The following is a 25,163-nucleotide window of genomic DNA, read 5'->3' as shown; positions in this document are numbered from 1 at the left end:
TAGGGTGGATAAGCCTTAAGAAGTACCATGGAAAGGCATTTCTGTATTTCCCAGGTGTTCTTTGGAGTTGATGATGTGGCAGAGGAGTCGCCATTGCTTAAAAAAAAATCCTGGAGGGTCTGGCATATGGCTCAGTGGGGAGAGTGTTTGGTTCCCAGCACCACATAATCCAGAAATGGTGGTGCATGTCTATAGCACCAGCATTTGGAAGACAGAGGAAGGAGCATCAGAAATTCAAGGCTGGCTAGGCTGGGCTGTATATGTGAAACTTTCTAAAAAAAAAAAAAAAAAAAAAATCTGGACATTTGAAAAAGGAGAGGAATGAGACAGATACAAGCCGGCTTGCCAAGCCTGCATCTCGAGGCACAGTGTTCACCTGCAGGGTCTGGACATGCATAGCCCTGCACCGTCCTCTCTCCTCCTCAGCTTTAACAATCATGAAATACAGAGAAGTGTTTGTGAGGTGGGAGTGGCCAGGGAAAGCCTCACCCGGGGCCAGCTCTGTAGAATCCCCCAGTGTGCACTGTTCTCTCGATTTCCACGGCCCCAGCACTTTGGGAATTGCTGCTGGAAGGAAGAACTCACGGGTCAGTTTCATTTCAGAACGGACCAGCAGCTGGCCATGACTAAGGTCTCAGGGGAAACTGTTCCAGAAAACTAGCTTTTCACTTCTGGAATCGTCCCGAGTTGAGTCAGCAGCCAGCACTGGCATCTAGAATCAGCTCAACTTAAACCCATCTAGGGCATTGTAGGGGATGTGGGATGTCAGGGACCTGCCAGGATGCAGTGGATGCAGATGCAACACAGTGGTCCAGGGATCCCTGCCAGTTCACACCGTTTGCCCTGTTTTACTCCTAAAAAGTAACCGTGGGGGAGGTTACTGGTAGAACCAATAAGGAGGCAAACTGATACAAGATCTCTGTCTACTTCAAGGTGAATTTTCCCCTCACACTTGAAAGTAAGCAAAAACTTACCTTTCCTTAGGCCGTGAGAGTGCTGCGGCCACTTGCTTTCATAAATCCGCTGTGGCACACATGGTTTCGAGTGAGGCTTGGTGGAACCCAAATCCCTCGCCAGCAAAGGAAGAAATGGGATGAATGTGGGAAGCGCTGAGAGCGAGATCCAACTGTGGCCTGTGTCGTGGGTAGGAAAGGAGTGGCGGCCGCTTGTATAATTGCTTGTGAAGCATTTTGTAGCAGGCTTTCTCCCTGACTGTCAAAGCCCAATGCAGTCTCTGCCTGATGGTTATAATTAGCCGGATAAATGGGCACAGCGTCTCATCTGGCTACCACACAGTTCAGATCTTAGAGTGCCTTTTATGTTTCATGGTGGCCTCTAGCATGGCAGATTGAGAACTCTCTGCTTCATGGTTATTTTCTTGGATTCTAGGAATAGATTTTAAAGCCCCTTTCTAAATATCTGGACAGTTAATCTGGAGTTTGCTCCCATCCCCTCTTTTGGAGACAGAGACTCATGTAGCTCAGGATGGCCCCAACCCACCATGTATCTAGCTGGCCTTGAACTCCTGAAATTTGTGCCTCCACCTCCTAAGTGCTGCTTCCAGATAAGGAAAAGAGCTAGTGTGTGTGTGTGTGTGTGTGTGTGTGTGTGTGTGTGTGTGTGTGTCCTCCACACCCTCTCTTTCTCTATCACCTCTTTTATAGAACCCTATGATGGCTGCTGAACATCTGCGCACTTCCCTATTTGGTCCCACCAGAAGGAGCTGGCACTCTCCAGTACTGGCATGTGACAAGGAGGGTGCTTGCTCATGCATGATCACACATGACCAGACATGTTGAAGGAATTTGCAGCCACAGGAAAGATACAGACTCAAATTGTTACAGTTGAACATTGTCATAGAACAGAAATGTAAGGCCATAGTTGTTGAATCAGTGGAAAAAAACTCAATTTCTGATGCATTCCTTTGGGGAGTGTGTGTGTGTGTGTTCCAGATGATTTGCTTCTAAAGATTTCTGCAAGATTGTGTCAAACAGTGATAGAGGAAAGGCTACCCTCTTCTCTTAGGTCTCCCCATGGGATCTCTGCGACAAGAAGGTAGGGAAGGGTAAGGGAAAAGGGCAGAACCAGGCACTTGGATTCTTAAAGATTTCTGCATGCAGTGGCCCATGGAGGCCAGAAGAGGGCATCACATCTCCTGGAGCTAGAGTGTCAAGCTGTTGTGAGCTGCCTGATGTGGGTGCTGGGAACAGAACTTGGGTCCTCTGTAAGAACAGTCCTCCTAACTGCTGAGCCGTCTGTCCAGCTCCTGCTTTGATTCTTAAAAGTCAAGACAGGAGGGTGGTAAAGGTAAGAGTAAGCGAACACCCCAACTGTAACGTAATTTGAGGTTTTATTCCGCAGCGTGTGGGGGTGCACAGCCAGGTTCTTGTTGTGGCTTTTGGTGATGGCTGTGGCCCCAGTTTAAGCAGGACAGTGAGGTGTTAATGGAAGCCTCAGAACTCTATAGGAGAGCTGCCCGGGTTTATAAAGCGGTGCCTGGAGACAAATCAAATGCAAGACTTCAAAATGGGAGCTCTGGATGCATTTAAGTCTTTGTTTCAAAATGATTTCCATGTGTGTGTGTGTGTGTGTGTGTGTGTGTGTGTGTGTGTGTGTGTGTGTGTGTCTTTCTTAAAAAAGATTTCCAGACATGGAAAATGAGAATGCTTTGGGGGAAGCTTAATGAAAACTAATTTCACAGGATTGCACAATGGCCTGGGAAAACCTGTGCAATACAATTATGACTCGGAGTTGAAGACAGAGTAGGGCAACCTTGACAATAAACAGAGTCCCCAGAAACTTCAAGTGGGCAGCAACCACGTGGGAAAAAGACCCCTCAACTCTGTGAAAAGGAGACAGTGAAATACAAGACTTAGACACGCTAACCCGAAAGCTGAGGACACAGTGAATAATGCACTCAGGCTTCTGAATCTGTTGCCTTGAGGGCACAGAGTCCCTGACAAAGGACAGCCCACCCCACCCAGCTGGAGGGTCCCAGACAGCCAAGTCTGACTTTTATATTTTCATATCAGGAAGAACAGAGCTAGACATTCACCAACACCAAGGATGCCTGTTCTTCCCCCACCAAGACTCAGGGAGTTTCCTGGAGGTCCCTGCCAAAGCCTGCCTAGCCTGTATCACTTCCTGAGACTGAGCTTCATCTCTTCCTTGGAGCCGTGGACTTCAGTCTGGATGCTGGCACTATCTTTTTTTTTTTTTTTTAATCTATGTGGCTTTTGCAAAGCATCTCTCCTCACCTGGTTTTAGTTTCTCAGCTATAACACGGTAGGGGTGGAAAACAGCTGAAGAAGGTGAGAAATCCTGCCTCTGAGAGAGAAGCCCACTGACTATTTCTTCAGTCCACTTCTCTCTCCTTCCAGAGAGTGATGGAAGAAGAGGAGAATGGTGGGAGGAGAAGGGGGTATAGCTATCTCTGTCCCCTTTCATTAAGACGGGCAATCCAGGTCATTCTCTGGGGCGGTGATATTTGACATCTTTAGATTAGTGAAATGGAGACGAAATCTGCTTTGCCTACAAGCACTTCCTCTGCCACCATCCCGAGGAGGCAGTCATATGATGTAGAGGTTCTGACCCCACTGTTGAATATTTATTAATTTTTACTGCTCACTCTACTGTGTGGCTCATGACATCCCCGAGTCTTGCTTTCCTTGCAGCAAACCATGGAGATAATTTCTTTTCAATTTCATACCCAAGGATCCAGCAGCTTAGCTGGTCACCAGTAGAAGCTCAGTGACACATGAACCCCGAGCATTAGCTCCTGCTCTGTTTCTCAGAGGTGAAGGGGTTCCCCATCCTTACTTCTCCTTCGACGCCCGGATGGATTTTGTCACTCTGTGAGCCATTGGCACCTTGGGAGCTGCCCTTTCAAGATGAATGCTGAGAAAATGAACATCTTGGCTCAGGTCATTCATATAATGTGAGTGCCATTTCCTTAGAGAAACTCAATGAGCTGGTGGCTTCAGAAGTCATTACAGAATCATAGCATCAGCACTTAGATTTTAGGGAGCACTGAAGGCTAGGAACTCATTTAGGGCCTGCTCTAGGGTGACTCACTCTGTGACTAACACATGGCCGAATTAGTATACTCAAAGGAGTCCCCTGTGTGAGGGGCAGGGATGGTTAACAAACTGTTAGCAAAACTAATCCACATGACTCACCCACACTGAGCTCTCTGTCCATGTGGTTTGCAGAGACATCACAGCTCTTCCTGTCCTTAACTTAGACTCAACAGTGGTCAGACAGCCCTCGCCTCAGACCCCACCTTCCCCACCCCCATGGATCCCATAGCCGACTGCCTCATAGCAAGATGCTAGTATGTTCTTGTATCCTAATTCTCCTACAGGATGCTACTTGATGGGGCAATGGCTCAGTTAGTGAAGTCCTGGCTGCGCAAGCCTGAGGACTGAGTTTTATCCAAGACTCACATAAAAGTCCAGGTGTGGCTGTATACACCTGTCATTTTGGCCCTGGGAGGCAGAGGCAGGATTCCTGGAGGCTTGCTAGCTAGTAAGTCTAGCCCAATTGGTAAACTCTAAGTTCACTGAGAGATCTTGCCTCAAATCACGAGGCAGAAAACAGTTAGGGAAAACATATAACATTGATGTCTGTCCTCCTTATGCATGCATGTGTACATGCACACACACACACACACACTCGTGCAATATTATTTAAACTCATACATGTCCTGTATTAATTATTTAAAATAATTGAACTGGATTGCTAGAATATCTGCATGCAACAATTTTTGATTGGAGTTGTGATGCCTAAAACTTTGATGGAACATGGTGGCAAGTAGTGGTATAGTTGAATTTAGAGTCACAAAAGAATGGGCCTGTTCCTGGGGCACAGTGCTTTCAGAGATGCAGTTTTGTGCACAGTTGTGAGAGAGCTGTAGCTTTTCAAATATGTTAATCTAATGTTAAAATACTGCTCCAGACTAGTTAGAAAGCCACTAGTGACTCTGGAAGAACAAACTGTATGTAGGATGCAGATTCTCCATCAAATATGTGATTACCAACTCCAGTAGAATGAAGAATAGCATGTGTACAGTGTTCTTCTGTGTTGTCCTTGAGTGCAAGCCATCAGTTAATTTAGCATGGAGAGAGAGAGAGAGAGAGAGAGAGAGAGAGAGAGAGAGAGAGAGAGAGAGAGAGAGAGAGAGAGAGATTGTGTTTTCTTTAGCCCTTTTTAATGAAGAAAATTCTAGAATGGTCCAGAAGGGTAGAAAGGTCTAGGAAGTTTCTAGAGTGAAACCTAAGTTTGACAGTGTTCTATAGAGTGAAGGGGCAGAGCTGGGGCAGTGAGAGCGAGACCAGCCAGTCAGCAGAGGGTTCTCCATTGGCTGTGGGTTGTTCTCTGAGCCCCGCCCCTGGCACTGAGGTTTCCGTAAGACACGGGCACACCGTGGGCCACAGCACTGACCCCCGCAGACTGCTTTTCAGATTTGTGCATTTCTGTGTCAATCAGGCAATGAAAGTGGGACGGGACATTTGTGGTGTTGCCACCATCTGACTTCATTGCAGAAAGAACTGTGTGGACAGCTTCCCAGACGCCATTATAGAACCACGTGCTCTTCCCACTGCTGACATGCTATCAAGAGGAAGTTGGATTGGACAGGTGGTTTTATGGCAGCTGAGCTCAGTTCCTGAAAGTCTCAGAGTCTGAGGCACAGGGCAGGTTTTGAGTCACAGGTGGTGATCCTCACTGTTTCTAAGAGTCTGGCTACATTAGATACCTCACATGAGGGACTCATACACTTGTTTCATCTTGTTGTTATTGTTACCATTTTTTGTATGTTACTGGCTCTTAGTAGCATGCCCCCAAGTTTCATCACATTGTAGCATATGACAGTTATATCCTTTAAGGCCTACTAGTATGCTATTGCATGGAAATACACATTTTCATTCATCTGTCTATTAAAATTACTTGGATATTATGAGTAAGGCTGCAGTGGGTGTGGCTATGCAAATATCTCACTTGGCTTTAGATTTTTGTATTTGTATACCTATGCATAGATTGCTGGATCATATGGCCATTCTATTTCTAATCTTTGAGGATCCTCCACTTTTTTTTAATTAGCTGCACTGCTTCTCATCCCTGCTTATAGTGTACAGGAGCCACAGTTCCTGTGTGTCTGTCCTGCCTCTGTGTTTAGTTAGATAGCAGCCACTGTGATGGGCATGATAGCTTATTGTAGATCTAGTTTAGATTCCCCCAATTTTAGTAACATTGAACATATTTTCACATGATTATTAGTCATGTGTATCTCCTTTGGAGAAATCCCTTTTCATGCCCTTCACTCATTTAAACAAATGATTTTTCATTGCTGCGTACCTTCTTAAGTACTGTGGATAACCCTTAATCAGAGATAGGGTTCTCAATATTTCTTTTAACTCTGTGAGTTCTGCTTTTATTACATTGATTTTTGTTCTATTTGTTAGAAAGAAATTTTTTCCCATTTTTCTTTTTTTCCTTGCTATTTGGCTGAGGATGACTTTGAATTTTGGATCCCCTTTTCTCCATCACCTGTGTGCTGTGGCTACAAGGATGTGACCACACCTGGTATATGGGGCATCATGGATCAAACCCAGGGCTTTGGGGAGAGTGGCCCAGTACTCTATCAACAAAGCTGCAGCCCTGGCCCCTGGACAGAGTCTTTACGTTTGATGTAGTTCAATTTGTCAGGTCTCTTTGTCTGATTGACTTTTGGTATCTTACACAAGAAACTCACACAAACACAGGGTCATAAAGCTCCTCCATGTTCTCTTCTGGGAGGTTTTATAATCTCAGGTCTTACAGTTAGGTCTTAAAAATAAAAAACTACGTTTATTTTATTTATTGTCTGAGAATTTCATACAAAGTATTTAGATCATATTCTTTACTTTCCCCAGGATCCCCCCAACTCCCTACCCACCCAACTTCATGTCCTTTTTCTCTCTTACACATTTTTGACAGTTTCTCACATTTATTTGTTTATTTGTGTGCCATAGCACAGGCATGAGAGTCAGAGGACAACTTGCAAGGAATGGTTCTCTTTTTCCCTCCTGTGGGTCCCAGGCATCTAATGCAGGTCATCAGGGTTGGTGGCAATTGTCTTCACCCGCTGAGCCACCTCGCTGGCCTGAAAAGCATTATCTACCTGTGTGTCTATCATCTGTCTATCTGTCTATCTGTGTATATGTGTAGGTCAGAAGACTCCTCAAAAGGGTTGGTTCTTTACTTCCACCATGCCAGTTCCAGGGACCATATTTGGGTGGTCAGGCTTGGTGACATGAGCTTCTACTGACTGACCCATCTCCCCAGCTCTACAGCTAGGTCTCTCACTCATTTTGCGTTTGATTTTGCACGTGGTGTGAGGCCAGGGTCTAGCTTCAGTCCTCTGATCATGGACACCCAGCTTTCCCTGCATGCCATCTGCATATAGAAATGGCCTTCCATTTTCCTCTCCAATCTGAGTGCCGTTAGCTTCCTTTTCTTGCCTAATTGATCTGACTGGACCTTTTAGTTTCTCTTAAAAAGAAGTAAGAGAGAAGACCCAGTCACTACTCAGAAAAGCTCTCTGTTTTCAACCATACCTTTTTGTTGTTTGGGGACGGGATCCAGGATCACCCATATGTTAGGCAATTGCTCCATCACTGAACTCTGCACCCAAGCAGGTGGTTTTTTAAAGTTTTTTTTCTATTGAGTATGATGCTTGCTGAAGATTTCTGGATGTGGCTTTAATTGTGAAGTGATTTCCTCCGAGTCCCAGTTTGTTGAATGGTTTACTTATCTGTATCATGACAATTGCTAAAGTTTGTCAAATGAATTCTCTGTATTAAATGAGATGAGCATATGATTTCTCCCATCATCTGTCTGTCTGCCTGCCTGTCTGTCTATCTACCAACCTCTCTCTCTCTCTCTCTCTCTCTCCATCCATCTACGTATGTATGTATGTATCTATATATCTATCATCTATCTCTATTATCATCTATCTATCTAATCTATCTATCTATCTATCTATCTATCTATCTATCTATCTATCTATCATCTATCTATCATCTATCTTCATCTATGTATGTATGTATGTATGTATGTATGTATGTATGTATGTATCTAACTATCTATGTCACACACCATACTTGCATTCCAGGAACACATCCCACTTGGTAATGATGTGTCCTCATTTTAAGCTGCTTTTGAGTTTGGTTTTCTAGAATTTGGCTGAGCATGTTTGCATCAGTATTTATCAGGAATATTGTCTGTAATTTTCTTTTCTGGTGGTATCTTTTCATATTCCTGTTTCCAGATAATCATGGGCACATGAAACAAGTCTGGAAGTGTTGCCTCTTCCTCGGTGTTTTGAGGGGGGTTTGGTCAGAACTTGGGTTAATTCTTTCAATGGTTGATGGGATTTCCCTCTGCAGCCACCCATTCCTGAGCCTTATTTTCAGGAGGGTTTAGCAGCTGATTCAAATTCCATAGTAGCTATGTCAGCTCAGAAGTTGTTTGTTCTCTCTCTCTCTCTCTCTCTCTCTCTCTCTCTCTCTCTCTCTCTCTCTCTCTCTCTCTCTTTCTTTCATAGTTTTCTATACAATCTTGATAGGCTGTGCATTTCTGGAAACAGCTGATAATTCCAGATTATCCAACTTCCGGCATGCTTCTGCCCTCACACTTTGCAGGCCTCATGGAGTGTAGCAGAATTCTAATTGGTTAATAATAAAAACCTGGAGTCAGATAGAGGGGTAAATGCTGAAAGGTCAGAGAGACAAAGGAACAAGCCACAGTCACTTCTCACCTCCCCAGCTCCTCAGCCTGAAAGGGGCAGAGCTCCTGTCTCTGCCTCCTCACCTTATCACTTTCTTTCTCTACCCAGCCATATCACTTCCTGTTTCCTTCTCCCAAGTGCTGGGATTACAGGCGTGTGCCACCACTCCCTGGCCTCTATGGCTAACTAGTGGCTAGCTCTGCCCTCTGATCTCCAGGAAAGCTTTATTTGTTAGAGTACAAACAAAATATCACCATAATGGAGTCTTGTTTTAACCACAAAATGGTGAAGGCTGTTGTGCAAACCACACCACACACACATCTTCTTCTCCATTCTCCTGGTCCTCCACAGGCCGACTCAAACCATACCCAACACAGAGGATATAGAAGCAATTTACAAGCATTTGGACTTTTAACATAATACGATAAAAAACTCCACATTTGAAAATCTGTTATGCACTTAAAAACCAGAGAGATAGGAGATGGGAGGGGAGGTCCTGAATTATTGTCCACACTGATGAAGATGGCTTCAGCTAGAGTTTTATTCACAGAAAGAGCCTCTTTGGACATTTAAACACCCTAATAGTGAAACCTAAATTATGAAGTCAGCCCAATATCCCTAGATTAAATGATTTTCAGTTTCTTAAACCAGATAGACTTTCCCCTTTAACCACAGACTATTCTAGATGATTCCCAGTATCAGATAGTATGTTCTCAAACTCAGTACAGAAGAAAAATAAGTGAGAATATGAACTAATACTGATCTGTTTGGCTCTGGTCCCTTCCCTGGGCCTCCATGAAGTACCCTTGCTCACCTGGGCCTTCTGGCCTTCCCACTTGCTCACTGGGAGATGCTGAGTCCCACCACCAAAGGCCATGGGTCCTTAATGACAGGAATCAGTGCCTCAGGTCATGGGGAAGAGAGGAGAGGTAAGAGGACCGCAGCCTGGACAGAAACACCCAGGCAGCTCTGTACAGGAGTCTTGAGGAAGACTCCAGCCCCAAGCTGATTCATTATTGGAGGCAGGAGGATGAGGAGGCTGGTGTGAAGCCTGAGCGGGGAGAGAAGGTGTTGGCAGGCCTGATGACATGGGCTATTGAACATTCTGAACCTGAACTTGTCTGCCTGGAAGTCACATTTGCAGCCGCCAGCTGGTGCATGATGGGAAACCAGGTAATGAGCATCCTGCCCTCAGCTCCGGCTTCATTGCCATGCAAATTGAATTTCTTTGGGTTTGTTCCATGATGATGAGATCGGAGGCTGACACACAGCAGGGAAAGTTGGCCAGCAAGGGAGGAAAAGGCCGAGTTGGAAACAGGCCTCGCTGCCTTTGGCTGGGCAGAGCCTATTCCTGTCAGAAGGTAAGCATCCCTCTACCCGTCACCCACTGTACACACAGACCCTTCACTCCTCAGCCTCTCCCATCAGTCTGTTTTCTCAGGAGCACGCTCTCTTCAAGTCACTGCCGGCCTCAGTTTGGAAGAAGGGTTAGTCATGTACTTCCTGACTGTGGCTGATGTATGCCGTCATTGGAATAAGAGAGTCTTGCTCACAGGGTTAGCTGATACTACTTTCCAGAAGAGGGTGCCCACTTAACTCGTTACTTAGCAATTGGAGTGAAAAGAGAATGTTCCAGATTGTGGTGAGAGTACTTTGAAGGTCCATTAAGAAAATAGAACTGTATTTTCCACACGGTGTTAGGGAACGACCAGCAAGAGATGGGGGGTTTTAATGAGGGTTACACGTTCCATTCCCAGAAGCCTCTCTTCTTGGTGCAGAGGCTTGCAGCAGAGAGAGAGAGCATCGTGGTGGAGAGAGAAATGAGGTAGAGAGAGCACCATGGTAGAGAGGGTGCTGTGACTCTGATCTTCCGCTTTCCTCAGTTTGGACTCAGAAAGGGATAACCTTTTGTTTTTCTTTTGACTTGTCTTGATCTCTTTTTCGATACAGGCCAAAGGCTCAGCCCCATCCAGGCGGCTGCTTGTCCATCACCATTGTAAACTGTGGATTTCTCTTTTCCTTGTCTTTACTTCCCTCCTTCCGGCGTCTGCTGAGATGTACAGCTTGCTTGCTCTGCTGTTTTACCCTTAAACTCTAATAAAATTGTCCTCAAGCTTAAAAATATGTCCAGGTAGGAAGTAAGAAGGCCCGAGGTCCTGGGGCTGGAGTGATGGCCCCGTGGCTGAGTACTGGGTGCTCTCGCAGAGGACTCAGGGTCCATTCCTAGTACTCACATGGTAGCTCACAACTATCTGTAAATCCAGTTCCAGGGGCTCTGACACTCTCTTCTGATCTCCAGGGGATCCATGTACAAGGTGCCCATGTGCACACTCAGGCAGGCACACACACACACACACACACACACTAAAATAAGTAATAAAGTCTGTGGCCCCTTGGGAAGAGCTCCATCTACCCACCTCTGGTTTGCCATTCTCTCCTTCTTGATACCCAACTTGTTTGTAGAGCTGAGGACTGAACCAGGGACTTCACCCATGACAGATAAATGCTTTATCGCCAAGCTGTATCTCCAGCTCTCTTTGCACTTTTCTTTTTGACAAAAGGGTCTCAGTGACTGCTTAGGTTGGCCTTGAACTCATTCTGTAGCTCAGTGTTCATGTGTGCATGTGTGCGCGCGCGCGTGCGTGCGTGCGTGTGTGTGTGTGTGTGTGTGTGTGTGTGTGTGTGTGTGTGTGTGTAGTATGCAGTCATGCATCACTTCACTATGGGGACCCATTCTGAGAAGTGTACTGCGTGGCTCCGTTCTTGTAGGGAATCAGAGTGCCTCATAAGAGAACTGTGACATTTAGGTAACAAGCCTTGAGGGACCACTGCTGTCTCTAGGGGTTTTGCCAACTGCATGTCATGATGATGTGTCTGTTTGTGTCTCCTTGTCCGTCTGCCTGCCTGCTTTTTATCATTTGCTGCTGGTTCAAAGACTGAATAACGCACGAAGCCTATTCAGAAGTCTAAAATGACACAAAAAGCAATGGGTTTTGGAAAATTTTGCAGTATGAGAGAAAACACCGATCATTCTTTTCACCCTGTCCTTTCTTCTAGGTTCACACTTGGTGCTTAGACATCCAAAATGAGGAAACACCGGCATCTGCCCCTTGTGGCCGTCTTTAGCCTCCTCCTCTCAGGCATTGTCGTGACTCACGCCCAACAGCAAGCAGGTAAGGTTTACATTTCCTAACAAACAAACAAACAACAACAACAACAATAAACTAGCGTTGGTTGCCTGATTCTAGATCTTAGCCACCCAGAGCTGGACGTGGGGCCTGGGAATGTTGAATGTCACAGGGTGTGGACAGACTTTGCAGGCCTTTCAGACACTGTGTTCAGGGCAAGGTGACCTTTTTTTTGGGCTAAAACTTGAATTTCAAATCCTGAGTTGCTTGGGAGCAGAATTATCTTCACACTGGGTCTTAGCAGAGTCTCCACCCCATGATCACCATCTGGGGAACTTTCCCACATCCCTGGCACTGGTTTGCCAGAAGAAGACAATTACTATGATAAAAATTATTTTCTTAAAAGAAGAAATAAAACAAAACCCAACCTTGCCTGTTTCTGTCTCTAGACACAGAATGATGGGTTATACATGGAACCGTTGTATCTTTAAAAATGATGTTTCCAAAAACAACTCTAAACAGTAAATCCTAATGCCCCTTTGAAGAATTTACTTTCAAGATTTTAGGACAGCAAGATAAGCTTCCAGTGTTGGAACAGGAAGCCCTTGATGGGGTCTCCCTGGCATTGCCCAGGGATACTGGGCCTTCGACAGGGCTGTCTACAAGGCTGGGTTCCTTAGATGGGGGGAAGGTAGCCTACCCCAGTGGGAGAGCAGCAAGGCTTAGGGCCTCTCAGAGAAACATGAGGAAAGTAGATTCTCAGAGGCAGCCTGACCACAGCTTCTGAAGGCTCCCCCCAGGGCCACCGATGGCTTGGTCCCAGGGTTCCTATAAATGTGGGGAAACTGAGCATCCTTGACCAAGCACGCTACTACTCAGAATATAGGCAGGCTGCTCTGCTCTGGAAATATGTAGTAACTGGTTAGAAAGCTCCTCTTCTTTATGTTCAAAAATCCAAGAAAAACAAGACTTCTCCCTCTAAATAGCCATGACTTTCTCCACTTACAGAACTACTTGTCACATTACATTTCTTGCAAATTTTGGGAAGCCCTGGGGGTTGGAGTGAGTTCTAATAAAACACCAGTGGGCTCCTTATATCCCTGTTGGGGCCACTCTCTACCCCACACCAAACAGTGAGTTCCTAATGATGGTTGTTTGTCAGTGACACGTGATCCCTTTGGTCCGGTCAGGTGGACATGGGGAGGGGGTCAGATTGTCGTAAACAGTCATGCCTCAGCTCCAAGGCACCCGGAGGTGTTTCTGCTATTCTGGAATATTCTGCTGGCCCATGACTTGGGGCTACTCAGTATGGGACTTGGACTATTGCTGGGTATAGCAGCGGCTTGTCCTCTTTCTTGGCCCTGCTCTGCAGGTAAGTAAGTTTGTTTACCTGCCTTCATTGAAAGCCAGGTGTGACCTACTTAGTAGTAGCAGAGAGATCTGCTTAACTTATTTAGGAAGAGGTGCATTGATGGGAGGTCATTGTATCGGTAGAAAAACCTGAACCACTGTCTTTTTTTAAAGATGTCAAAAACGGTGTGGCTGCTGACATAGTGTTTCTAGTGGATTCCTCTTGGAGTGCTGGGAAGGACCGTTTCCTGCTCGTTCAAGAGTTTCTGTCTGATGTTGTAGAGTCTTTAGCTGTGGGAGACAATGATTTCCAGTTTGCTCTGGTCCGGCTCAACGCAAATCCACATACCGAGTTCCTGTTAAATACGTACCACACTAAGCAAGAAGTCCTTTCTCATATTTTGAACATGTCTTACATTGAGGGAAGCAATCAGACTGGAAAAGGATTAGAATACATAATTCACAGCCACCTCGCCAAGGCCTCTGGAAGCCGGGCCGCTGATGGAGTCCCTCAGGTTATCGTAGTGTTGACTGACGGACAATCAGAGGACGGCTTTGCTCTGCCCTCAGCGGAGCTTAAGTCTGCGGACGTTAGCGTGTTTGCAGTTGGAGTTGAGGATGCAGATGAAAGAGCCCTGAGAGAAATAGCAAGCGAACCGCTCAGTATGCATGTCTTCAACCTAGAGAACGTTACCTCACTTCACGGTGTAGTAGGGAACTTAGTGTCCTGTATACACTCCTCCGTGAACTCAGAAAGGGCTGGGGACGCGGGAAGCCTTAAAGACATCACAGGTAATGTCTTCTCGGCCAGGCTGCTCCCTGCCCTGCTGCTCTGTGCCTATGAGCTTAGCGAACACTGGCTGAAAGCAACGTAGTGCCTAAGAGACGCTGGGGGCTTAGGGAAGAGATGTTCTCAAGCTTAAAAGCAAAGGCAGGACTGTGTTCTTCAGTCTCCTTCAGACCCAGCCTCTGCCTGTACCAAGAAGTTTCTGACAGGACCCCAGAGTTACTTTACCTTCCTTAAGTAGAAAGCCTCCCTCGGATGAGCAGGAGAGCTCCAGGATGCACTGGTCTGAGGGAGGAGAGGGGGGTCAGTGTTGGTGTCTGGCAAACAGTGGACCACTCTTCTCTCCCGTTCAGTGATACTAAGGCGTGACACAATCAGAGGGCAGGGAGTCTTAGCTGTGATGTGGCCCAAGGTTGTTTGGAAGAAACTGAGTCCTAGAGGGTGGGTGACAAGCTTGGGAAGGAGCCAGTGCAGAGCTGTGACACCCCTGCCCAGGGTCTGCACTGTTGTGTCTTTGGTGCCCTGTGACTGTAACCAGGGGGCTCTTCAGATTGTAATGCCCTACTCACGGTCACCGTAGGAGTATGTGACAGCAGGTCATTGTCACGCTATGTGTTAACATTATACAGATGGGCAGACTCAGTACCTGGAGAGTCCTTAAATCAATCAAGCCCATTGGATCTCCCTCCATTGATAAGTGCCCAAAAGACTGAGAGGGAAGGGATGTGACAAGAGTGGACGTTGTCCTGCTCAGCAGCAATCTTGCCTAGTGGCCACGATTAGCTTCTTCGGACCCGGGCGGGGGCAGGGCACCCTGTGCTGGAACACAAGCCATGCAGCTCTCCTTGTGGAGAGGAAGAGGGTGGGTGGGGAGTAGGGAGGCATGCTGCGAGAGACACGCATCTCCTCCTCAAGAGAAAAGGTCTGCATCCCTGGGATTCTGGGGTGGGTAGGAGAGAAGCTGAGCAGTTCAGGTGGTGTGGGCATGGGTCATTTCTAGAATGCTGATGGCGGAGGAGAGCAGCACCAGGTACGGGAGCCTGGGCTTGGAGCTGTTTGGAACAAGGGGTGCAGAGGCGTGATGAGGGTTCCCACAGTGCGCAGGAAATGACTGCTGACTTAGAGCAGTGCTTCCTGAAAATCAGACCTTGCCCGCCAAGGGACAGCTCCACCAGGGTGGCCCTCTAGCTTTCTTCAGACTCCTCAGGTACTTTCAGAATCAAAGGAACTCCCAGATTGGGAGTTTTGAAAGAGGGAGTTATAAGGAGAGGAAATACTGAGCAGAAGCTACCAGGGCCCTGCCACCTGCAACACCCTCCCATGGAGTCCCGGCAAGGTGGGGAGGCCGAGGAAAAGCTAGAATGAATGGGGAGGATTCTGAGAATGAAAGCCTGAGGGGCAGGATGAGGGGCAGGACTTGAGTGTGTATCAGGGAGACAGCACAGTGTGTAGCCAGAGGGCTTTGGGGATTGGGGGACTGGAGGGGTTGCCAATGAGGCTGGAAGGGTGGCCTTATGCATTCATACGATCACTAAAGAGAGGGCCTCTGGGCACGAGGAGGCTGAGGAGCTGAGAGGCTGGTGTTCATCAGGGTCATCTACACAGACGTAAAAGTCTCCTTAGATAGCTCTGAGTATGCAGTGTGGCTGCAGGTCGATCATCACGTGCCTGAAGCCACAGAGAGGGGCTAATGGATGGTGACTGGTTCCTGACTAGAGAAAATCATGCAGCCAGCACTCAGGAAATATGTACAGCCCAGAGGAAGTGGGAGAGGAAGCAAGGCTCGTGGGCAGCTTTTCTTCTCCATTAAGAGGATGGCTGAGGTGGAGGCTGGAGGTAAGGCAGCTGGAGAAGTCAGTCTCCTGCTGATCACGATGCTGAGGTATTCTCATCAGAACAAAGAGCCGCTATACGAAAATAATACCAGGCCAGGTTTCATCACAGGGATTTAGAAAGTGGCAGGCAAAGAGGGAGCTGGTAGGTGTCAGCAGAAAGAAATGTGTTGCTGGGGACAGGCGAGGCTTGGGTACATAAATGCTTCGGGGCTGATATATCCTAAAGAGTTTCAGAATGCTGTTCATCCCATGGCTTCCCCATGGTCCGCCATGATCTCAGCTTTGGTAGGACTGGGGTTACCAAGGTCTACCAAATGACAGGGAGGAGACAGCTTGGCCCATTTATTCAGACTAGTGGGGTCCCCTGCTTCCAGTGAGGGGGGCCTCTCCTCTGGCAGTGTGCCATCCTGCCAGGTTATAGGACATGAAGGTGGGTTCTAGAGATCACCCGGGGTCACATTCCTGTTTCAGAGGGAAGGATGAGGGGGAACTCAGGGTAGCTGTCTGTGTCCATTGAGATTCTCTGACTCACCCCTTTTGGAATATGGGTGTAGTAATACACTCATTTAAAAATGTGATTAGTAGAGAATGGCACGTTTCCAAAGTTAACTTGGCAAACTAATAAGCAGGAATAGGTGATGCAGCCATTATGTACGGATAAAACCCGAAATGACCACTGCTAGAGCAAAGAGTCTACCAACTGCCTATTTCTGCTCAGCTAAAACCTTTGTTTTTATGCCAAGAGAACATCTCTGTCTTCTATGTCTAAGCCACTGGCAGCACCAGGGTGGAGAATGAGTCTGTCACCTTTCCTGATTAACTGCACTCGGCACTTCCTTCATACCATGTCTCACTGCGTGTTCCATAGCAAGGCTAAAATAAGATAAAACAAGTAGCCCTAATCCCAATCGTGAGCCCTGAATAAAGTTTAGGAAGAGACACATCAGTGGTCTGACTAAGGTTGCTGCAGGGACTGTTTCCCTGTAGACCGTTCTTGATTCTAAAGCAAGAGCCTACCCACAGGAAGCGTTAAGGAACGCCATCCTGAATGGAGCCAGCTCTCCTTGCTGGTCTCGGTTGTGTTTTAAGAAGTCCCCACATCACCCTTTGAAAATGGATGCAACTGAGATATGAGACCTTTGTTCTAAAACACAAGCTGAGGGTGATTCTGAGGAGTTCAGCATACATTTTCTTCAAACTTTGTGTTTTGTACAGAAAATAGGTGTGTGATGTTTCCCGGGCACTCAGGCAGGTAGGGCTTAGGGCTCTTCCTTGGGCATCTCAAACACTTTCCATAGAAGGTGCCGCAGAGAGTGTGACACATGAGACGCGAAGCAGAAAGCCAGGCGGCTTCCAGTCTGATGTCTCTCGGACTTGGTGTTGGCCGCTGTGCGCCTTGCTGCACACAAGACCCCGGGGCTCCTGGGTCGCTGTGAGGCTTCGGCTCTTGCGGCTAACAAAGCATGCTCTGTGTGTTCCATTATTGTGTGTGTGTAAGATGATCATGGATTTTTACTCAGTGATGACAAATTATCCACCGTTTTATGACCTACTGCCGATGGCGTTCAGCTTGCTTTCCCACCCAGAGAGCTCTTTTGGGGTATTTACACCACTAGGAATTGCTACCAAAGAGTATGGGATAGTGGAGGCAAGGAAGACAGAATCATGCCCTGCGGTGACTGGAGGGCTTTTTAGTGTCCATCTTGATCATAACTAACTCTCTTTTAAAATGTCTAGATAGGATGACTAAGAGCCAGATCCTTCTGTGTCTCTTGAGGTCACTGGCTTAGACTGGGAAACGTGGAGGCGTTTTATGGTGTCCTCCACGCAATGGTGAGAGTCATTTTTTATGGCCTGTGTAACTCACATTCTCTGGCTCTGCATCCTCCCGATATCCCTCAGGAATCTTGTGTTGGGGCTGAAGACTGGGGACTAATTGGAGTTCAAACCAAGAGTTCGTCTGCTGCTGCTGCTGTCGTATGACAGTTACTAACACCGAAGACCTCGGTCACTGTAGCAAGGCAACTGTCCTCTTGTTCCTTGTGGGGAGGGCAGTGGTAGCAACCTTCCAAATTCTACGTCCCCCTGGATTAAACCTCTCTCAGGATTAAACCCTGAATGTGTAGGGAAGGACTGTTAAGTATGTGGAGAAGGGAGAGTGCACTGAAGCCTGGCATCCCCCTGCTTCAGTTCTCAGGAGAACACTGCCTGAGAGAAAAACTCACTGGTTTTGTGAAATGAGCTTTGAGGGCTTTTCCCCAGTGAGAACATAAACAGATTTTCTGGCACAAGAAAAACTAAATTTAAACATAAAACACCCACTGGCACTCAAAAATCCAAATGGATGGTCTTTTCTTATATTACAGTGTAATAATTATGCTCCCAAGCCCCAGAGTATAAATATTCATACTCGTGCAGAGGCTATTCTTGGCCCCAGGACACCCTTAAGCATTAAAGCATTTTCTGGGGAACAGTTTGATTTACATGCTTGAGTTAAACCTTTGGACTTCCCTGCCCTGGATTGTAGACACACTCATTGCTCCCCTTTCCCTGAGTCTCTGTGTAAGCCCCATTTTCAGGAACAGACCGGAAGGCTCAAGTTCCCGTCACTCGGAAAGAGAGGTCTTTGGCGGCCATTTTTATGTCCTTCATTGATGGCAGCACTGATTTTGGCTTAGCCAACCTGGGTCCTGCGAGGTAATCCGCTAGGATGTCATAAAATGAGGTTGGATAATTACGTCATGACTGGTTTCATGTCACTCTGCTTAACATTGTTCTTCATTATTTGACTGAATATAGAGGCAATGCACAACCAACATTCCGACCCCAGCCCCATGTTCGGATTCCACACAGCCATGCTTGTGAGAGATGAACAGAGGATCTATCGCACACCAAGGGATCTTTTTTAAAACTGTGTCTGAGTTTTGGGTCCCAGACGTGTGTAGAGTCATCCATTTTGATTTTCAAGAAACAAATGAATGATAGTTATTCAAGGAATTAAATAAGCTTTCTGGAACTATCGGTCACTGGACCACAAACCCGGGCTTTTGTTTCCTAAGCTGTGAATTTGCATCAAAATTTATTTTGATGAGAAATGAGCATAAATTCGAAATAACCTTTGGATTTGTGACATCTTGATCATCTCTCCTGCAGTGTGATATCTTATAATCAGATGCAATTATACTTCCCTCTAAATTTAGAAGAAAAAAAGCCAGAATATTGATTTCTCCCTTGGAGTATGACGTTTAACCGTGAAGGTATCATGGATGAAAATCTGTTATGAATGCCCATCTTTCAACCACGGTTGTAAATAGTTGCCTCTTATCCACTCAGAATGCAGAACTCTTTAAGAGACTCCACACTCCTTCACCGACATTGTGTTTTGTTTGTCTGTTTCGTGTTTCTTAATGGTTTCCAAGGAAACACGTCAGAAAGCCAAGATGATGCATGTGGTCACTTGTTCTAATGCTTTCACTTTTTTTTTTTTTTTGCATTTCTTTCTTTTAAAGCACAAGACTCAGCCGACATTGTTTTCCTTATTGATGGCTCAGACAACACCGGAAGTGCCCATTTCGCTGTCATTCGAGACTTCCTTGTAAATGTCCTTGAGAGACTCTCGGTTGGAAATCAGCAGATCCGAGTGGGGGTGGTCCAGTATAGCGATGAGCCCAGAACCATGTTCTCCTTGGATGCCTACCCCTCCAAGGCTATGGTTCTGGAAGCTGTGAAAAGGCTCAGCTTTGCTGGGGGGGAGTTGGCCAATATAGGCCTGGCCCTTGACTTTGTGGTAGAGAATCACTTCACCCGGACAGGTGGCAGCCGTGTGGAGGAAGGGGTCCCCCAGGTGCTGGTCCTCATAAGTGCCGGGCCTTCTAGTGATGAGATTCGGGATGGGGTGGTAGCTCTGAAGCAGGCTAGTGTGTTCGCATTTGGCCTTGGAGCCCAGGCTGCCTCCAGGGCAGAGCTTCAACACATAGCTACCGATGACAGCTTGGTGTTTACTGTCCCGGAATTCCGTAGCTTTGGGGACCTCCAGGAGCAATTACTGCCGTACCTTGTTGGTGTGGCCCAAAGGCACATTGTCTTGCAACCGCCAACCATTGTCACACAAGGTATGTATGCCTTTTTTTGCCATCTTTACAGGAATGGGGGTGTGTTGTGTGTTGATTGTCTTAAAAGGAAGGTGGGCACTGGAGTGATTCACCTTGGGAGAACCCGTAAGTACTCACAGCCAGTCAGTCATTCTGGGATGTGCTGAATTCTGTGTGGGCTGTGTGTGGTCATTGCATTGTTCAGATAAATCTAAAGATGGATGAATGAATGGAACACTCTCTTAGAACGTGGGTTGTAAGAAAAATGTGCTCTCTAGGCTAATGTGACAAACCTGCTGCTTTGAGCTATTAGACATCATTAGACATCTATTATCCAGTCATTTGGACAAGGGCTTGAGGGATTCACCACAGTTCTGAGAAAGCTACTCCAGGGTAAAGGTATTGTCCATGTTTTAGAAGTACACTCATAAATAGTGTCTTCCCAAAAGCAGCAAAGGGGAGTGGTGTCTGCTTCTGTCTCAGTGTGGTGGACACAAGAGGGACATTTCTGAAGGTAAGGCCCAGCTGAGCACCTACTGCATGGAGTATTTATTCATAGATCATTCTGGACCTGTGCTTCCAAGTTTGGGAGGAGCTGTGTTGAGTGGCAGGTTTATCATCTATGCTCAAATGGAAGGCCTTCATCAGCACAGCCAACTGGAGTCATTTAAAGAATACAAGCCAATCAGCGTCATAGGACAGAGACACACTTAAACACAGGCCCTGTGGGGACACCAGAAAGGCTGGTGGTCTGTCTGAAGTGCATCACTCTCAGATGGTGTTGGTTTCATGACCCCAGACAGGCCAGCTGGAAACCACCCAGGAAGTGGTGACACACTCCCAAAGTGATCCACAAGCACTCAGGTCACTTTCTGGTGTTACCTTCTCATAGGGATGCTCTCGGGTCATCCCTGGAACACAAGACCCTGTTTCTCATTGTTCTTCAACAGAGTGTGGGCTCAGTGAAAATGAGCATGTGAACAAGGCTCATAGGAGACTCTGGCTAGCATCCACAGTCTGTGATTCCATTTTTTCTGTGTGGAAACACCTGTCTGTCTAGCTATGTTTGCAAGAAAGAGCCTGGATGGACCTGTGAAATGACTGTTGTCATATTTACCCAACGTATCCCTGGGATTCCTGGCTGGTTTTCCTTAGCAACAGGGTAACAGTATTTTAAAATTAAATGTCTTGGTGAACATGCCATTATATGAAATTAACAGCAGGACCCTTTAAAGTCTCAATGAAAAGCTTCCTTATTGGCTCATATGTGGAGTTGACCTCTGCTTCCCTAGACTTTGCTAATTGGCTGTTCTAACCAGAGTAAAAGTGGAAGAAAACTGATCATACTTCCTCAGATGGAGCTCTGGTGATAACACAGTTGTGACAGAAAGCTCAGGGCCACAACATTGTCACCTGACTTTGGCACCAGATTTAGCCATATGCAAGGACCTCTTTCCTGGGAAGGCTCTTAGTATCCCTGGGACCAGAGGCCAATCAGATTGCAGCTTGCTGTGCCCCCTTTCGCTTTCCTGCTCCTTCTGTTTCGATGGGGACAGGGTGCAGGGGGTGAGGGGGGAGGTCAGGAGCCTGAGCTGGATGCTCTGAGAGGAAACACTGAAGAAAGGACTCCAGGTCTGGGACCTGCTCCGCGGTGGTCTGAGCTGCAGCTGCGCATCAGACTGCCTTGCTGTGGCTCTGGTAATTAGGGAAACAACGAAGGGGAAATTTCCAGTCCACTGAGCTTCTCCGAGTCTGCATACATGGGAAGCAAACCATTGCTCTGTTTTAGAAAACAGAGTAAGTACCATGACTGCCTCTGGGAGATCTGGCTCTGGTCTCAGGTATCTTGTGATCCTGGCCCAATCTCACAATGTCTCTGGGCTCTGATTCCTTAAATTCCCACCAAAGAAGTTGTTCCAGGTGAAGATATTCTTGCTTCAAGAGAGGCTTTCTTTGACTTCTGTATTAAAATGGGTGGTGTGCTGCCCTTATATTGGATTTTCTGTTGTTAACTGCCATTTTAGTTCCTTCCTCACAGAAGTCACCGTGAGTCTCAGTGATGAACTCATAAATATTCAGTAGATATTCTTGAATATTTGATATGTGCCAGTAATTATGCCAAGCATTGTGGATACAGGGTGGAGAAAGAGAGGTACAGTTGTTGGGTCTATAACATGTGAGCTGGTGACCACACAGCATTACATTTCTCAAGTGTGGCAAGCTACAAGGCCACCAAACGAGGCTGTGTTGCAGAGGATGGGGTCAGGGAACGTAGTGGACCCGTCTGCAAAGTTGTAGACAGAAATGGGCAGAGCACAGGAAGAGCAGAGAGAAAAGTGGTCTAGGCAAAGGGAGCAGCAGGCAGCCTGTCCTTACAACAAGAAGTGTGGCTTCCCTGAATCGACAGACAGACGGATGACAGCCCGGCTGGAGTGCTGGGGATGAGGAGCCCAGAGTCCACGCGACAGGCTGGAGCAGCAGCTGGCTTGGGGGAGGGAGAGTCAGCAGTTATTACAGATGTAGGTGGAGATCAGACCCTCCTATGCCAGCGGAGGGAAACCGAGCAGAGAGCAGATCACGAGGTGGTCCTTTTGCAGAACAGGGAGACCAGTTTCCTGGGAGCATCCCATTGTGGCATGCTGGTGCTGTCACCCATGTGTGCTGTGAGGTCTCCACTGTAGAACACAGACTTCCTGATGGTGCTGTTTCCCCCAGGAACACCCGTTTGCTTGGGTGACACAAGGGGAGCAGGGAAGAGGACCACGGAGACTTTGGCAGGAGGGGGAAGTGAGGGCTGGTGGGTCAGAGAGCCCATGAGGGTAGCACAGGGTGGGGGTTGTGAGGCTGAGAGGGCTTGACGGGGGAGGGGAAGGGTTGAAGGTCAGATTGAACTTGGTGGATGAAGAAGCAGGGGTGCCATTTGTCTGAAAGAGAAGAGGCAGGTGGCAGATCACGGGAGATCTCAGGGGTGTGCATACTCTGTAGTGTCTCTAGAAGGTCATAAGGTGACCCTAGAAGCAGGGGTGGGGTAGATGGGAGGACCCAGTTGTTGTGAGCACCGGGGGCTTCAGATGACTGGGTTCCCAAGTCCTTCAGAAGACTGGGAAGAGAGATGAGAGGATAGACTGGAGCTCTAAGGACCGGGGACAGGAGTAAACGGATGGGAAGGAGTAGGTCTTGAGAGGATTCATTTGGAGATATTAATGGGGAGACTGAGGATGTCCTTTCCCAACTCCCAAGCTTTTGGAGGGAAAAAGGGATCCTGGGTTGTCTTGTTGTGAGTCACAGGAGTGAGTGCTGAAGAGGGCCATTCCTGGCTGAGATTAGCAGGACCTTCAAGGTCACTCCCTAAGAGATTATGACTCGTTAGAGCTCTGGGGGAGAGAAAACCTGGCCCTGTCAGGAAGCCTTGGTGTATCCTCGAGATGGATCCCTACCAGGAAGCCTGAGAATCATGCAGTTGAAGAACTGGGTGTGAGGTGTGAGATGGTCCATCATGCAGCCCCTCCTCCATCTCACAGAAGCGGGAGTCCAGAAGAAGACACTAGCCTGCAAAGGTTAATCAGCTGGCGACAGAAGCATGTGGCAAACATAGGAACCTGATCCTTCTTTGAGTGGCTTAGGACTTTTTTTCCGGTGCTTATTAAATTTGCCTAAGCACCATTCCAGGGGGCTCTTCAAACACAAACCAAGTGACCTTGTCCGTAATCAAAGAGGACTTGTGTCATGGAAACTGGGAGCCCCGAGGGACACTGTAGAATCCACAAAGCTAAGTCCGTGCTCTACCATTTCCATGTCCCCCATGTGTGGACATCTGTCCTTCCCATGGACCACTGGTAAAATGTATGGTGAGATGCTAAAACTTGGGAGGCGGCAAGTGTTACTCTTATCAGGTCACAACCTGTGCTTGGGAAGGGGCATGACACATCTCAGGTGTCCATCCCATGGGCATTTGTCTACCAGTCTGCTGCATGAGAGACGCATGATAAACATGTGTGACATAGATGCAGAGCATTATATGTGAAATACATGCATATATACACTGGTATACACGTTGCTCCCAGTGATGTAAAGTTATGGGAAGTCCACTACGCACATACACACTAAGTTTATCTGCAAAGACATTTTTACATTGCAATCAGAGATGCAACCCCAAGAGACTGCACGTTCTAAAATGAAGGAGGAAAGAGATCCCTGAGGTCATAATCCTGTTTGTGGCCTAGGGTGGAGGGGTAGGTGATCCATACACAGTTGCACCAGCAGGTAACTGGGCACATGCACTAAAAGTACTCATGCATGAACACCCCCCTCCTGGCAGAACTCAGATTTGTCTCCTTTTGGTGCAAAGAGTGCTGGAGGAGGTGCAGTCATACTAAAGCCATGCCTTACGGCAGCGCCGATGACCCTGACACCGTATTCCCAGCCTCTGCTCCCTGGGACTAGGAATGAGCTGTGTTTTAGAATACATCATGAGAGGTGTTTCAGTCCTTAGGAAGCTCTTTCTTGCCTTTATTTCCAACTTTCCTTCTTCTGCTGGGTATTAAAAAAATTGGCTTGTCATACCTGATGTCTGTTACAAGGGATACCGGGGGCCTTTTTTAAAATATGCCTACTCCAGCTCAGCTCAGCTAGTATCTTTACAGTCTAGGAGCAGCCTGAGACATCAGGAATGGGCACTGAGTCTGGCAGAGACCTCGTCCCCATCCCTTGGGTAGGTTGGACACATTCTGAGACAGTGCTGAGTGAAGTCACTGCCAGCGGAGTTCTGCCCAAGGCGCTCGTTTTTTGTGGTTTATCTAAGTCACTCAGGCCATGGCATGTCACTGATCACCATTCCCACCCTGGGCTGTGAAGTGAAAACCTATGGCTACCCTTGGTGGGGTGGAGACTGGTTTCTTCTCCCAAAATTTATGAAAAGGTAGACATTTGTTTTTGCCTGCCAAAGGAAGCCACGTAAGATATAACCAAAGAAAAAGGGGAGGGGGTGCCCATTCTTTACCAGATTTTGCATTTGTCAGTATGTGGATTTGAAATCAGGCTAGGGATACAAAGAGCTTTCTGAGTAGACCCGGGATTTTCTCATCCAAACTTTCAAACTATGCTTGTAGCGGTGAAGAGCCAACTACCTCTTTAGTGGTGGTGTGTGAAGGTAAAAGTAACTCTCTTTTTCTGAAGCTATTTCTTCACCACATGGCAAGTAGGCGG

The 25,163-nt window shown here is 47.1% G+C and overlaps 1 protein-coding gene across 6 annotated transcripts in view; it reads left to right on the top strand.

Moving 5' to 3' along the window:
• Col6a3 (collagen type VI alpha 3 chain) overlaps positions 1–25,163 on the top strand; it is an 84,315-nt gene that overhangs the window by 4,607 nt on the left and 54,545 nt on the right. For 3 of the 6 annotated variants that reach the window (XM_016007110.3, XM_042259811.2, XM_016007111.3), the window contains exon 2: positions 11,825–11,940. In XM_016007110.3, coding sequence (XP_015862596.1) covers positions 11,853–11,940 — 88 coding nt within the window. In that variant the 5' untranslated portion in view covers positions 11,825–11,852. Of the gene's footprint in view, positions 1–11,824; positions 11,941–13,419; positions 14,038–19,376; positions 19,980–25,163 lie in introns of all 6 variants that reach the window. The other 3 variants (XM_016007112.3, XM_042259809.2, XM_042259810.2) reach the window with 2 other exon arrangements.

The sequence above is a fragment of the Peromyscus maniculatus genome, chromosome 13 (genome assembly GCF_049852395.1).
Source record: "Peromyscus maniculatus bairdii isolate BWxNUB_F1_BW_parent chromosome 13, HU_Pman_BW_mat_3.1, whole genome shotgun sequence".
Classification (NCBI taxonomy): Eukaryota; Metazoa; Chordata; class Mammalia; order Rodentia; family Cricetidae; genus Peromyscus; species Peromyscus maniculatus.
This window is presented reverse-complemented; position numbering and strand designations above follow the sequence as displayed.